Source organism: Arctopsyche grandis, chromosome 1 (assembly GCF_051622035.1).
Source record: "Arctopsyche grandis isolate Sample6627 chromosome 1, ASM5162203v2, whole genome shotgun sequence".
Taxonomy (NCBI): Eukaryota; Metazoa; Arthropoda; class Insecta; order Trichoptera; family Hydropsychidae; genus Arctopsyche; species Arctopsyche grandis.
This window is the reverse complement of record NC_135355.1, coordinates 28,640,511-28,653,108: the sequence shown is the minus strand read 5'-3', so window position 1 is coordinate 28,653,108 and position 12,598 is coordinate 28,640,511. Positions and strand designations below refer to the sequence as shown.

General features: G+C 33.3%; 2 protein-coding genes across 3 annotated transcripts in view; both read right to left on the bottom strand.

Annotated features, from left to right (window-relative positions):
• Positions 1-1,767, bottom strand: part of AstC-R2 (Allatostatin C receptor 2) — a 92,403-nt gene extending 90,636 nt beyond the window's left edge. The window contains exons 1-2 of one of the 2 annotated variants that reach the window (XM_077427848.1): positions 1,546-1,767; positions 804-1,018 (exon numbers count right to left, since the gene is read on the bottom strand). The gene's annotated coding sequence lies outside the window, so the exon portion shown is untranslated. The remainder of the gene's footprint in view (positions 1-803; positions 1,019-1,545) is intronic. The other variant, XM_077427856.1, reaches the window with a different exon arrangement.
• Positions 1,768-7,896: 6,129 nt separating this feature from the next.
• On the bottom strand, positions 7,897-10,812 carry LOC143914471 (uncharacterized). Its single transcript, XM_077434701.1, has 2 exons — positions 10,034-10,812; positions 7,897-9,961 (listed from the first exon to the last, which is right to left on the bottom strand). The coding sequence occupies exons 1-2, from the start codon at positions 10,651-10,653 to the stop codon at positions 9,445-9,447; spliced, it is 1,137 nt and encodes a 378-aa protein (XP_077290827.1). The 5' UTR covers positions 10,654-10,812; the 3' UTR covers positions 7,897-9,444.
• Positions 10,813-12,598: the final 1,786 nt, after the last annotated feature.

Sequence of the window (12,598 nt, the reverse complement as noted above, 5' to 3'; positions counted from 1 at the left end):
ATTCAAATATTAATATTTTAAATTTCAATGTCTGCAAAGTAATATTGCTATTATACATTCGAAAATATACTAATTGTACGACTAAAAATGATTTACGAGACGTTTTGTAATTTTGTAAATTTATTTTAACAAAAACTGTTGTTTCATATTTCAATGTTCTGTTTTTTACATTTTTCGCGTCATATTTGACCAGATAAAATTGTTTATTTGTATTAACATTGTGCGCATATAAATGGTGTGTTTTTTTCGGAAATGCTACATACATACATATACATACATACATATGTATGTAAGTATGATTTTCGTTTTTTAGAGAAATGAGAAAATGGGTGTGTTCGGAAGGCAATGATAACCCTAATACGATTTATTGCCGCCGCTGACTAATGGTCGATAGTGATGATCAGTATTTACGAGGAAAGAAAAGATTTTCCGGTGAAAAATTCTTGAAAAATGGTAGAATATTGACGTGAACCTAAGTGGAACAATTGATGACTCGAAATAATATATTTTTCCATTTTAATTTAAAAAAACGTGCCGACATTTTGAAGATAGTATTTAGATGTATGTAATTTAGCACGGATTAAGAACGCACCCAAAAACGAGTCGTTGAACCCTACGTTCTACAAAACTTCAGGTTTTCATCGGTAGCTTCAATTTATTCGACAGCGAAAAACCCGGAAAACTCTTATTAGTTTTTCCACATCCGAACATAAATTGAAGGTATCACGCGATACGCAAAAAACGGGCCGTAAAATACATACATATATACATATATTCTTTTCTCGTAATAATATAGTACTCACCGACAGTCGTTAGCTTTTAATTTCATATGGGAAACTTCTGTGGAAAGCGCCCGTTTCAATTTCAATTTTCTGCAACTCGCAACTGCAACAGCCAAACACCGTTGAAATGCGGGAAATATTCGGAGTGTAACTTTTTACTCGCGTATATTTGTCAGTGTTTTTTTTATAATTCACTAAGCACTCGACGAAAAGTTCTCTTGAATAATTTTAAATATCTGAAACAAAAACAGAACAATTTTAAAATTTCAAAACTAATAATACATTTTATGTGAAAAAAGTCAATTTTAAATTTGAATACGTCTTAAGAAATATCATTTCATTTAAAAAATATAAAATGTGCGTTATTATTAAGTCAAAGTTAACATCATCAATTTTTTTCGCATAAAATCACCCCACATAAAACCTTCGTATAAAAATTTTTCACTGATTTTTCAACTTCAAAACTTGATTAAATTAACTCAAAACGACCAAAAATTACTTTTTGACATTTATGACTCAAGCTCCTTCAAAGATAAAAGCTAAAGATAAAATCTAGATAAATTTCCCAAATGTCCCATTTTTTCATTCCAAACACGAAAAAAAAAGAAACGGAATAGAACGTATCCACTTCCAAAGTAAACACGAACGAGTCAAAAACCATCAACCGTCACATTTTCAACTCAAAAATTAAACACATTATATACTAAATGAAAACACAACTACATATAGACTGGTCTGAAAAGAACCAATTGACTTTTCATACTTTATATCGTAGTCCAATTTCACGAACGCGTGCGGCCCAACTTGAACGACGGCGAACTTTCCCGCATTTTCCGAACTTTCCGACGAACCGGACGATTGCAAAGCCTCTCGAGCGGAATCTACAACACCATGGGTTTATAGAGAAATATACAGAGACATATATACGTATATAACCTAAGTGAACAGTAGACGTTCGCTACGCGAGCAACGCAGCCACACTGACGGACACTTGTTCCACGCAGGCCATATATATACGCTACCCCCACCGCCATTTCCATACAGGTGAACTTCTCAAACGTATTCATGTATATAGATACAAATATATATATATATATATATATATATATATATATATATATATATATATATATATATATACATATATTATAATTTGAAAATGTCGTGCATGACTGCAATTGCAACCTTCAATTTGTATTTGAGCCCGAATTGAGTGTGAGTCTGCCGGGTGTTATTTGCAGGGCTGTGGAGTCTTTAAAAAATGCATCCTTGACTCCCGATCTCAATTATGAAATCCCGATTGCGATTTAAAAAAGGTCAAATTAAGTAATAGTTACCATTTATTTTCCTATATAAGACCTTTTATTTCCAGGTTAATAAATAGGTTCGTGATTTCACCAGCCAATACAACGAATTGAATAATTTTCGAATGTTTCTACAACAGTGAGTACTAAATACATGTATGTATTTTATCGGCCTCCGTGGCGGGCCGGAATGTGAAATGCCGGAAAACGCAAATATCGGAAGGCAAAGATCGAAAATCGAAAGATCTTAATTCGAAAGATCAAAAAAAAGGGTGCATGGTTATATTTGAAAGTGAAGTCCAATTTTCAGTTCCAACTATTTCTATTTGATTTAATTCACAAATTTTTATCACTTCTTTTAATTCGATATGTCCAAAATCTCGAAAAATCAGAATAAACGTATTGCAGGCCACCAGTATTTTAAAATATTATTAAACGCAAAACATTATATTTAATGTTTTGCGAAATATTTCTCGAAATGTGGAAAAGTGGACTTATGCCACTTTCAATTATAATGGCTCATATGTACATTTTATACACACATATAAATAAGTATATATGTATATATAAATATACTTTAGCGTGTGTCAACAATCTAAAGCAAATTGTGTTTATACTTGAAAGGTATATACATCTTGTTGTCATCACCTAGACACTTTAAAAGCCAGTTTTTTTTTAGTAATATCTACGGCTGACGGAACGTTACTTTGGAACTGCAGTTGTTTTAGGTTAATATAAAGTCAAAGATACTAAGACACTAATTGTGTTTAGGTAATGTATATACCTATATGTATATACGATTATACATATAAATGATTTCAAATATATGTGTCGATCAAATATCGATCCTATCCTTAGTTTAGCCTACACATGAGAAAAAGACAGACAGAAAAACTGCTTCTCGGATCTAATATTATATGTACAATATTATATTACATTGACGATAGTCTCGTCTTGTAGATATAAATAAATAAATGTAAAATTGAATTGAATCGAAAACTTAGCACTCTGACATCTACTCCCATAGTCCTGGTTACTTGGATTCGATGCTACAAATGGATCGAAATTTTCCGTTAATTTTCTGACACTATGCATATGCGATAATTAAATCAAATCGTTTGTTCAATGAAATTTTTCATTATTGAATAAATTAATATCACTGAATTGTTGATTATTTGAAAATTGAAAAAATGACATGTTCACACTCTTTCATGGGGCAAATACTGAATGTTCATCGATTGATATGGTAACCTTAGTAAACAAATACCATTTAATCCACATGGTTTTTATGTATAATATTAGCACTAGTTGACAATGAAGAGACTTTTTTGTGCAAGTTCAATTAAATTTGATGGTATATTTCATTGGTATTTGAAATTCGTAGGTATGTATGGTAAATTTCGCGAAAAATGACTGGGTGTAAGTGGGTCAAAAATTGATTGTCAAAATTCCACTCACTGACGGGGGCTGTCGAGCAAAATAAAACCATTTAATAAAAAAATTAAATACATAAGTAATTGTATTTAAACTTCCACGCCGAGTCTATGGGGTGGATTTTACAGATTTTTCGTTAATACATTAATGTACTTACGTTAGGTAAATATTCAATTTTTCTCTAACTTTATTTTCCCATTGTATTGAGGATAGCATAATTTTCAATATAATATGCCAGGTTGAATGCAACATTTGGTAAATTTCAATCGCATATGAATATTTATGTTCGTTTGTGTTTCTAGCTAAACAAATGCAGGTTCGTATGTTCGTTTGTATCGTTAATTTAAACATCTCGATGAGTTAATATTATACATGGAAATTTTAATCTTCATACTGCATACACAAGTAACATAAATATTTACATTGATGAAATGATGCAATTCATATGCTAAGCAAATTATTTACCGAACAATTTAATCTCGTATTCGAGTTAAATGAAATTTTGTATAAATTCGCTAATTGAAATATTTACATGCTTGATTACGAATTTAATAAAATATTATGTTAACATTTGATTTTAGATCCAAATTTTATAATCATACAATAATGAGCTTTCCTGTTAATGCCCCCCTATACACGTGTGGCTTTTATAATTTAATGTGATTGTTCAACCAACGTTATGTTTACAAAGGATATCTGTCTCCCCAATCGCAAATCTCGTGGGTCATTATCCCTTTTAGTTTAGAACGTCTTTAACACCGTACATGTAATTCTATCGTAAAATGTATTTTAAACTACATACATATATATAATAGGATTATAAAGGATTATATTTCACCAAAACGGACGCAATGGGTCTTCACGTTATAAATACATATACATATATGTATGTATATGTACAAACGAACGCTTTGATGTTTCGTTTTCACTACGATTATCTGGTCAGATGTGATCGGAATAACCAACAAATCGACCAATTTGTAGTTCTGAAAAATTGAACGAAAATATACATGTACATGTACATACATATATCGTAACGACCTCATTTATTTATTTTTTTGGTTTGTAAATCGAATGAGATGCTTAAAATTTGGCTACAGTGCCAACAAAATATAAATGAAGTTGACGGATTTTTTTCCGCTCGAGTGACGGAAGTGCTACTCTATTGCTGAAAGAATTTTTTTCAATGTGAAACATTTCATATGAAAAATTTTAACCAGATGAAAACATTAAAGTTCGCTTATAATTAAATGTAATATTAAATATTCTGTTACAACGAGCAGAATATTCTAAAGCTTTTACCGGGCAATCTGATGAAAAATTAAGCTGAATTAAGCTCATCTGATGAAAAATTAATTTTGTACATAAATCCTTGAAACAATCCTTGAAGAGTTGAATAATAGTAAAGTATGTCTTAGAATAATTGAAAGTATAAGAGTTGAATAATAGATCAATTTGTTTCGGAAACAAATTGATACATGATTTAAAATAAAGTTACAATACATATAATAATAATTAATCTAAATCAGAAATCGGGAATCGAAACTGAAACCGGGAATTGGAATTGAAACAGGTATCGGGAATCGGAATTGTAGCTGAAATCGGGAATCGGAACTGAAACAGGGATCTGGAATCGGAATTAAAACAGGCATGTATTATATATCTATTATTACGCGTCTACATATTATTATTATTAAATAAACACGCATGTACGATATCGGCATATATTATAGCGGATAGCGGATGCTTAAAATGCACCCATTGGTCAGGATGTATTGTCGTTGCTCTAATTGGTCAAAAAATATAATAATTTACTCTACGTGGATCACTTCACGCTGATTGGCTGTCCGCCTTGTTCGCGTGTATTTATTTTATTAAATATCTCCAGATACAAAATATACTCCTGGCATTCTAAAATTTGTTTAAAATTCCCTCATAGAAAAAAAATGATTATTCAAAAATGGGGCACAATGGGCCCCTGGCCCATCGTATTCCACCCATTGTGCCCCCAGAAAGCACGTTGTTATAAATGACAAAAATGTTTCCAAATATACATTATTAGTAAACAATCATAATAATAATAAGTGAGAAACTTATCTCCGGTAGCCAAAAATATCCTTTAAGTATTAGTTTTATACACAATCGCTCGCAACAAAATGTCCAAAATAAGGTCAAACACGCCAAAAATGTCGACTTACAATTTTTTTTTTTGGTTAAGTTTCCCGCCTGTTTTTATGTATATAATCAGAGGCGTAGCGATGCTTTTGGCGCCCCTTTAATTTATTTTCATTACATTTAAAAAAAATTATTTTATTTAAAAAATACTCATTTATTGAAATATTTAAATTAAACATATGTTTAATAAAATTACAAAAAAAAAACCAGTTATTATTTTTCTTATAAGTTTCCCACATTGCCAATTTTGCAATAAACATCATATTATAAAAGGATTCAGTGCACTTAAAACACAATTAAAATTTCATGATTTTTATTTTTTTGTTGTTTATTTATCATTTATTTTAATTTTTATAAATGGTTGTTTCAAATAATTCTTTCTTTATCTAAAACCATATAGTTCTCTTGATCGGTAACCAATAACATTTTTAACAACTTAACTAAATTATTACAGATACAAAAAACTAAAGACGAATTTTCCGTGAATTTGGCGTTAGCAAAGTCTGTTAATCTATTATCAAAATTTATATTACTTGCTAATTCAATTTATATTGTTATATATTTTTTATAGTATTGTACTTAGATATTTTTTATAATTCAATTTAGTGCAATGTTCAGTAACTTTTACATAAACTATTTTCTCGTTTATGTAAAAGTTACTGATTATCGAGCACTGAATTAATAACGTTGATTTTTAAATATCCTGTTCTTTCTGCTGAAGTACAATTTTACCTTATTTCATTTATCAAGTATGAGATTCCACAGATTTTAAAATTCAAGAAACTTATAATTGTACATTTTTTTGATTTGATTTGATTTTTAAATGCTTTTTATTATTACGAAATTATGTTCACAATACATCTTATATCTATTTTAATAGCTACTGATCTACTGATCATTTTCTATTTTACAATTTTAATTTAATTTGGTTAGTAATCATAGTATTATATTATTCTAATGTTAATCTACAGCATAATAGGAAAAATAGCTCAAAAACCAATATATAATCCTTATGTTCATAATACATCTAATTCATAATATTAATTAAAGACTATCTAAAGTCGATGACCTAAAGCAGATTGTGTTTAGGTAATCTGTGTTTATACCTGAAGGGTATAGACATTTAATTGTAATCACCGAGACTCTTCACAAGTGTGTTAGTATGGTTATTAGTGATTCTTTCATAGAATCTACTGGTTAGTTTGTTAGTAATGTCTGTAACAAACGGAATATTATATATAGCATGCAGTTTTTTCAGGTTAGTATATATGGGTGTATTATAAATTATTTTGTAAAGGGATTTATTTTGTATTACTTGGAGCTTGGAAAGGTTAGTATTCGAGGCGTTATTCCATACAGGTGAAGCATAGGTTAATAATGGTAATATGAGCGCGCGATATAATTTTATTTTATTTAGCGTTGATAAAGAACTATGGCGATTAAATATTGGATATATTGAGGATATACCCCGCATCGCCTTGCATTTCGCTGCCTCAATGTGAGGTGCCCATCTCATTCTTTTATCAAACGTTACTCCTAAATATTTTATTACTGACTGCCATTTCAGACTTTCTCCAGAGGGGATTTTCAGATGTGAACTTGGCTTATGTTTTCTAACACTAAAGAATATGGCGTCTGTTTTGGTTTGATTAATTTGAATTTTCCACTTAGTGAAGTGTTCAGTCATTGTTTTAATTGCAAATTCAAGATTTTTAAGAATAGTGTCTGGTTTTTTGCTACTTGTGAAGCAAGCTGTATCATCTGCATATAGGGCTATGTGACAGTTTTTTAGAATAGGTATGTCATTTATATATATGGAGAACAAGAGTGGGCCAAGCAAGCTCCCCTGCGGAACGCCAGCTGCGATTATTTTTGGAGACGATAATTCATTATTTACGCTAACCACTAGCTTTCTACGAGTTAAGTACGATTTGATGATGAGAATTAGGTAGTTTGGTATTTTGTTAATAAGGAGCTTATGAATGAGTCCATCGTGCCAAACCGTGTCGAAGGCCTTTTCTATGTCGAGACATACCATTCCGGTACTTCTCTTCATATTAAAGTTCTTCGTCACGTGTTCAGTTAGTCTTGTTAGTTGTTGGGTCGTGGAATGTCCAGTGCGAAATCCAAATTGTTCATTTATTAATTTCTTATTTACGACTTTAAGTAAACGTGTGTAGATTATTTTTTCCAGAATTTTTGAAAGCGTGCAAAGTAAGCTAATGGGTCGATAATTGGCCGGGTTTTTTGAGCTTTTATCGGGCTTAAGTATGGGAATTACGTTGGCTGTTTTCCAGTATTCTGGGAAATACCCGGTGAGTAAACATGCGTTGAATATTTTAGATAGTGAGACTAAAGCTTTAAATGGAAGTTGTTTGATTGTGATGTTATCTATTGAATCTCGCCCAGGTGCCTTTTTATTTTTTAAATTACGTATTATATTTTGGATTTCACACGGATGCACCAATTTTATATTTTTAGTACTGTTAGTGGGAGCTTTTGTGATGATTTTAATGGACCGGTTGACTTTATTATGCGTTGGTATGTGATTGTAATGTTGTGTGAGTGTGTGATGTTTTTGGAAGGATTTTGATAATAGTTCTGCTTTGTCGCAATCACGCGTCACTGAGATTCCTGCATCATCTAATGGAGGAATCGAGTTTTTTGTCCTGCGAATCGCTTTAGCTAATTTCCATAGAGAGCCATCAACTGAGCTCAATTTTTCTAATTTTTTAGACCAAGCTTCATTTTTGATTTCTTTGATTCTAATTTTAATTTGATATGTGAGCTTATTAATTAATGTTTTCAATGCTGGATTTTTTGATGTTTGCCAAATTTTACGGAGTTTATTTTTACTTTTAATTAGATTTGCAACAAAGTCAGTTATCTCTAATTTGTGTTCAATGTATTGTGTCTTAGGTATGTGAAGGTGTTTGGATCGAGTTATTGATTCCGTTAGGTGTATTATGGAGCTGTCGATTTCGGTTTTGTTTGTGAGTGTGGTAGAAGTTAGAATGGTTTGGTCATTTATGTACGACTTGAACTCTCGCCAGTTAGCTCTCCCGTAATCCCAACTATGCTTGATGATTTCCTCGGGTTTCCCGTCGATTGAGAAGATTATCGGGAGATGATCAGACGACAGGGTTTGAAGGGCATTTGGTGTCGATATTTTTGGGCAGTTCTTGACGAGGACAAGATCTAGTGTGGATGGTTGTGAGTTATTTGTGGGATAGTGTGTGTATGTATCCGGATGAAGTAAGATTGTATCTGTTAGTTGAATGTATTTAAAAAGAGTTGTGCCTTGTTGGTCAGTGTTTACGCAACTCCATAACGGATGTTTGGCATTAAAGTCACCAGCTACCACTACCGAACTACCAATGTTAAATATTTTGTTAAGATCGGATGCCAATAATCGTTTTTGGGGAGGATTGTAAGCGGATGCTACTATGTGACGGGTGTTGTTAATTGTTAGTTCGATGGCGGTTAGTTCTAAATTTTTTAGTGGCGGGGTTATTACGCGACAATGTTTAATTGACGATTTTATAAAAATGGCAACTCCCCCTCCATGCTGTTCTCGGTCTTCGCGATAGCAGTTAAAGTTAGGTAGGTTAATACGGATATGAGGTTTTAAGAAGGTCTCGGAGATTAAAACTATGTCAACACAGTACTCACCGATCGCCGACTCTAGTTCGTCAATCTTATTCTTAAGTCCACGAGCATTCCAAGCTAGAATGTTCAGTCGCCTCCCGTTAATCAAAGACATCGAGATATTCGACAAGCATGAGTGCCAGCTCTAGTTTGTCGGTGCAACCGCTGGCCTTGGCACGAATCTCCTGGAGGATCTTCAACATCTTCGTCATAGACGCCATGGAAGTTAGGTCTGTTGTTGGTTGAATGTTGGGATTGGTTGGTTGGTGGGGTTTTTTAGGGATATTTGGGATATTTGGTGAAGGAGTTTTAATGGTCGGTAGCTTTGGGAAGTTATGATCGTTAACGACCGGGATATTTTGTGGCTGCGCCACTGGGAGTTTCCAAGGGTTGGCTTTGACAATTGATGCTCGATTCTTCCTCGATTCCAGCATTTTCAGATAGCTCTGTCTTTTTGGACAGTCTTTGAAGTTAGCGGGGTGAGATCCTGAACAGCCTGAGCAGACAGCAGGGGTAACTATTCCTTGATTGCATTGTGCGGTGAGGTGAGTGCCGGCACATTTGACGCACTTGGCCTGCCGATTGCAGTTTTTCGCAGCGTGTCCATATTCTTGGCATCTGAAACATTGAGTAATATTTTGTGATTTACTAGTATATTTAACGACACTGACCTTTGTGTAACAGATGTACCGGATTTCTTTAATCTTCTTTGCCGATACCGATGGCTCGAAGAACACCAAGTATAGCTCGGTGGCGTTGCTCCTAGGCTCCTTCGTCTTCATCTGTATGACTTTGGTTACAGGGAATCCCTGTCTGATGATGTCATCTTTAATATCAGCTTCCGGCAATTTCGGCAAGCCACGTACGACACTTTTTATTTCCTTTTCCTCCTTCCTGGAAAAGGTATGGAATTGTCGGTCTGGTGTCAATCCATCCCGAAGTTTTTTAAAGTCTTCAAGACTTTTACATTGTATCTTGACATTATTTTGACCAATGTAAGTCATTGTGAAGTCTTTTATAAACTTCTTGATCGACTCGATCATGCTGCCGTGAGTGCCAGTAGCTGTCATGATGATGGGCGGGATTCTTTCACCGCTTCTGGGGACATCGGAAACTTCCAAGAGCCCTTCAAATTTGTTTTTCTCCTGAATTTTAAATTCAGGAGCAACATCTTTCACGTTCTTTGCCGTATGTTTTGGAAACTGCCACTCGGTCTCCATCTGAGCGGTCTGAGAGCAGCCTGGTTGAGGAGCTTCGGTTGTAGTTATCAGTGTCTTCTTAATTCGCTTTTTCAGGTTGGATCCTCGCATGGTGCCAACATGTGTTCGTTTGGTGTTCGTTTTGTGGGGGGTGTTTGTGGTGTATGTTAAAAGGTGTGGGTTTTTTGACGGTATGGCGTATCGCTGTATTATGAGCGCTCGCACAGAGAGTACGTCTTCGGCACGTCCGTTCTCACGGAGCGTCGAGAGACGAGTGAATTGTACATTTTAAAGTTTCGCAAGTGAATGTGAATTCATTTGCGAAACTTTCAAACCGTCTGTTCACCGATAACAGACGGTCTGTGAAAGAGATGACTGCATACGTAATGGCATAGTAAACGAGATCTTGGTGAGAACAGACGGGGTGAGTTAAAATAAAAGCTAATGCATATTTATAAAATTTACCATTGATATATGTACTTATTAATGATATTTCGAAATTGTCACATTTTATTATCGCGACGCCAGTGCGAGAAAATTCAATTTTGCGGTCACTCGTCAAATCCGAATCCATTTTTTACTCACCGTCTTCGATAATGGAAAGCTTTTTATCACGAAAAAAATGAAAGTAATAAAGAAGGAAGACATCGAAAGCACATTAAAATTAAACGCAATTTCGTGTATCGTATTTAATTTAATTTAAACATTTTTTTTCGAAGATGAAGAATACGGTCGTCTGATATTATTCGATTTTAATGAGGACGAAGCTGCCGCCTTTCTATCGAAATCAACGCAACGATCCGATTTTACTCGACGAAGATGAGATCGTTCGAATTATATTCGTGGCGTGTTTGATGCGGAGTGCTATTTGATGAGAATTGTGATGGGAATTTCATTTGTGCCGGATTCGCGTCGATAAATCGAACCGATATCGATAAAACCAAGGCTGTATGTAGTCTATCAAAAATGTTTCAAATATATGAAATGATATTGTTATATTCGGTTTCAATATTACTATCCAACCGTCGATAATTTTATTAGCTTTTGGAGGCAAAATCAAATATGAGAAAGAAAATCAAGACTACGGGAAATGACCATATATGATACATGTATTTTATTGTACATACATATGTATGTATATATACTAAAACTGTATTTTCTATTTTTATTTTTTTATATGCTATTTTATTTATTTACATATTAGCCACAGTGACATGGTTGATCTGCTCAATTCTGCAAGATTTTGAGGATTGCTCAACAAGCCATCCAGGTGAATTTGATATACTGAGAAACTCGAAATTTGCGAGATATAGGTCAAGGTTGCCAATTTGTCGGAACTGTTTTAATGGAAATCTGATAAATTGGCAAACTCTGATTGGAAACGATCGACCTGTAGTTACATAGCCAGCAGCACCGGACAGGAATTGAACCCGTGACCGCTCGGTTAGAAGGAATAAACATGCTAACCACTTATCTATGCTGCTAGTTTGATTTGATGATTTGAATCCTTTCATATAATTTTAACAATTGGAAAACTGTTTGTCTACAAATGATAACGATTTGAATATAATTGATCCTGGATTGTTTTTGAGAATGTTTAATTTGGTAAATTGAAAGTAATAATTGAAATAAAGTGTATTGCTAACAATCATTTGTTCACAATCAATTGAAAAAGTTTCACACTCCACGAGTTTTCCCTTTTTCTTGGAGAAAAGTTCGTTTTATTTACGCAGTCTAATGAGCTTTTCAACAAATTGGTTACAACTTTCATTGCTAGAATCATTAGTATTCGTCGTGTGAATGAAAATTTAAGATAATTTTTATTTAAAAAAAAAAAAAAAAAAAATTATAACATCATGCAAATAAGTAAATGAAAACATTATGTATATGTAATAAATCGCAGTAGTTTCTTTCTATGTATATTTCTGTCACATATTCTAGTGAAGTGTTTCAATTCATGTGATTCTACAGCTATATCTGTGTAATAAGCTAAAACTTAATCCACATTCGGTCAAATGCGGCTTGAACGACCATACCGGGAAATAAATAAGTTAAT

Coding starts and splice junctions, on each gene's coding strand:
- LOC143914471 (XM_077434701.1), bottom strand. CDS start 10,653: ATGCGAGGATCCAACCTGAAAAAGCGAATTAAGAAGACACTGATAACT. Junction 9,962..10,033: donor AAGAAGATTAAAGAAATCCG/GTACATCTGTTA, acceptor TCAATGTTTCAG/ATGCCAAGAATATGGACACG.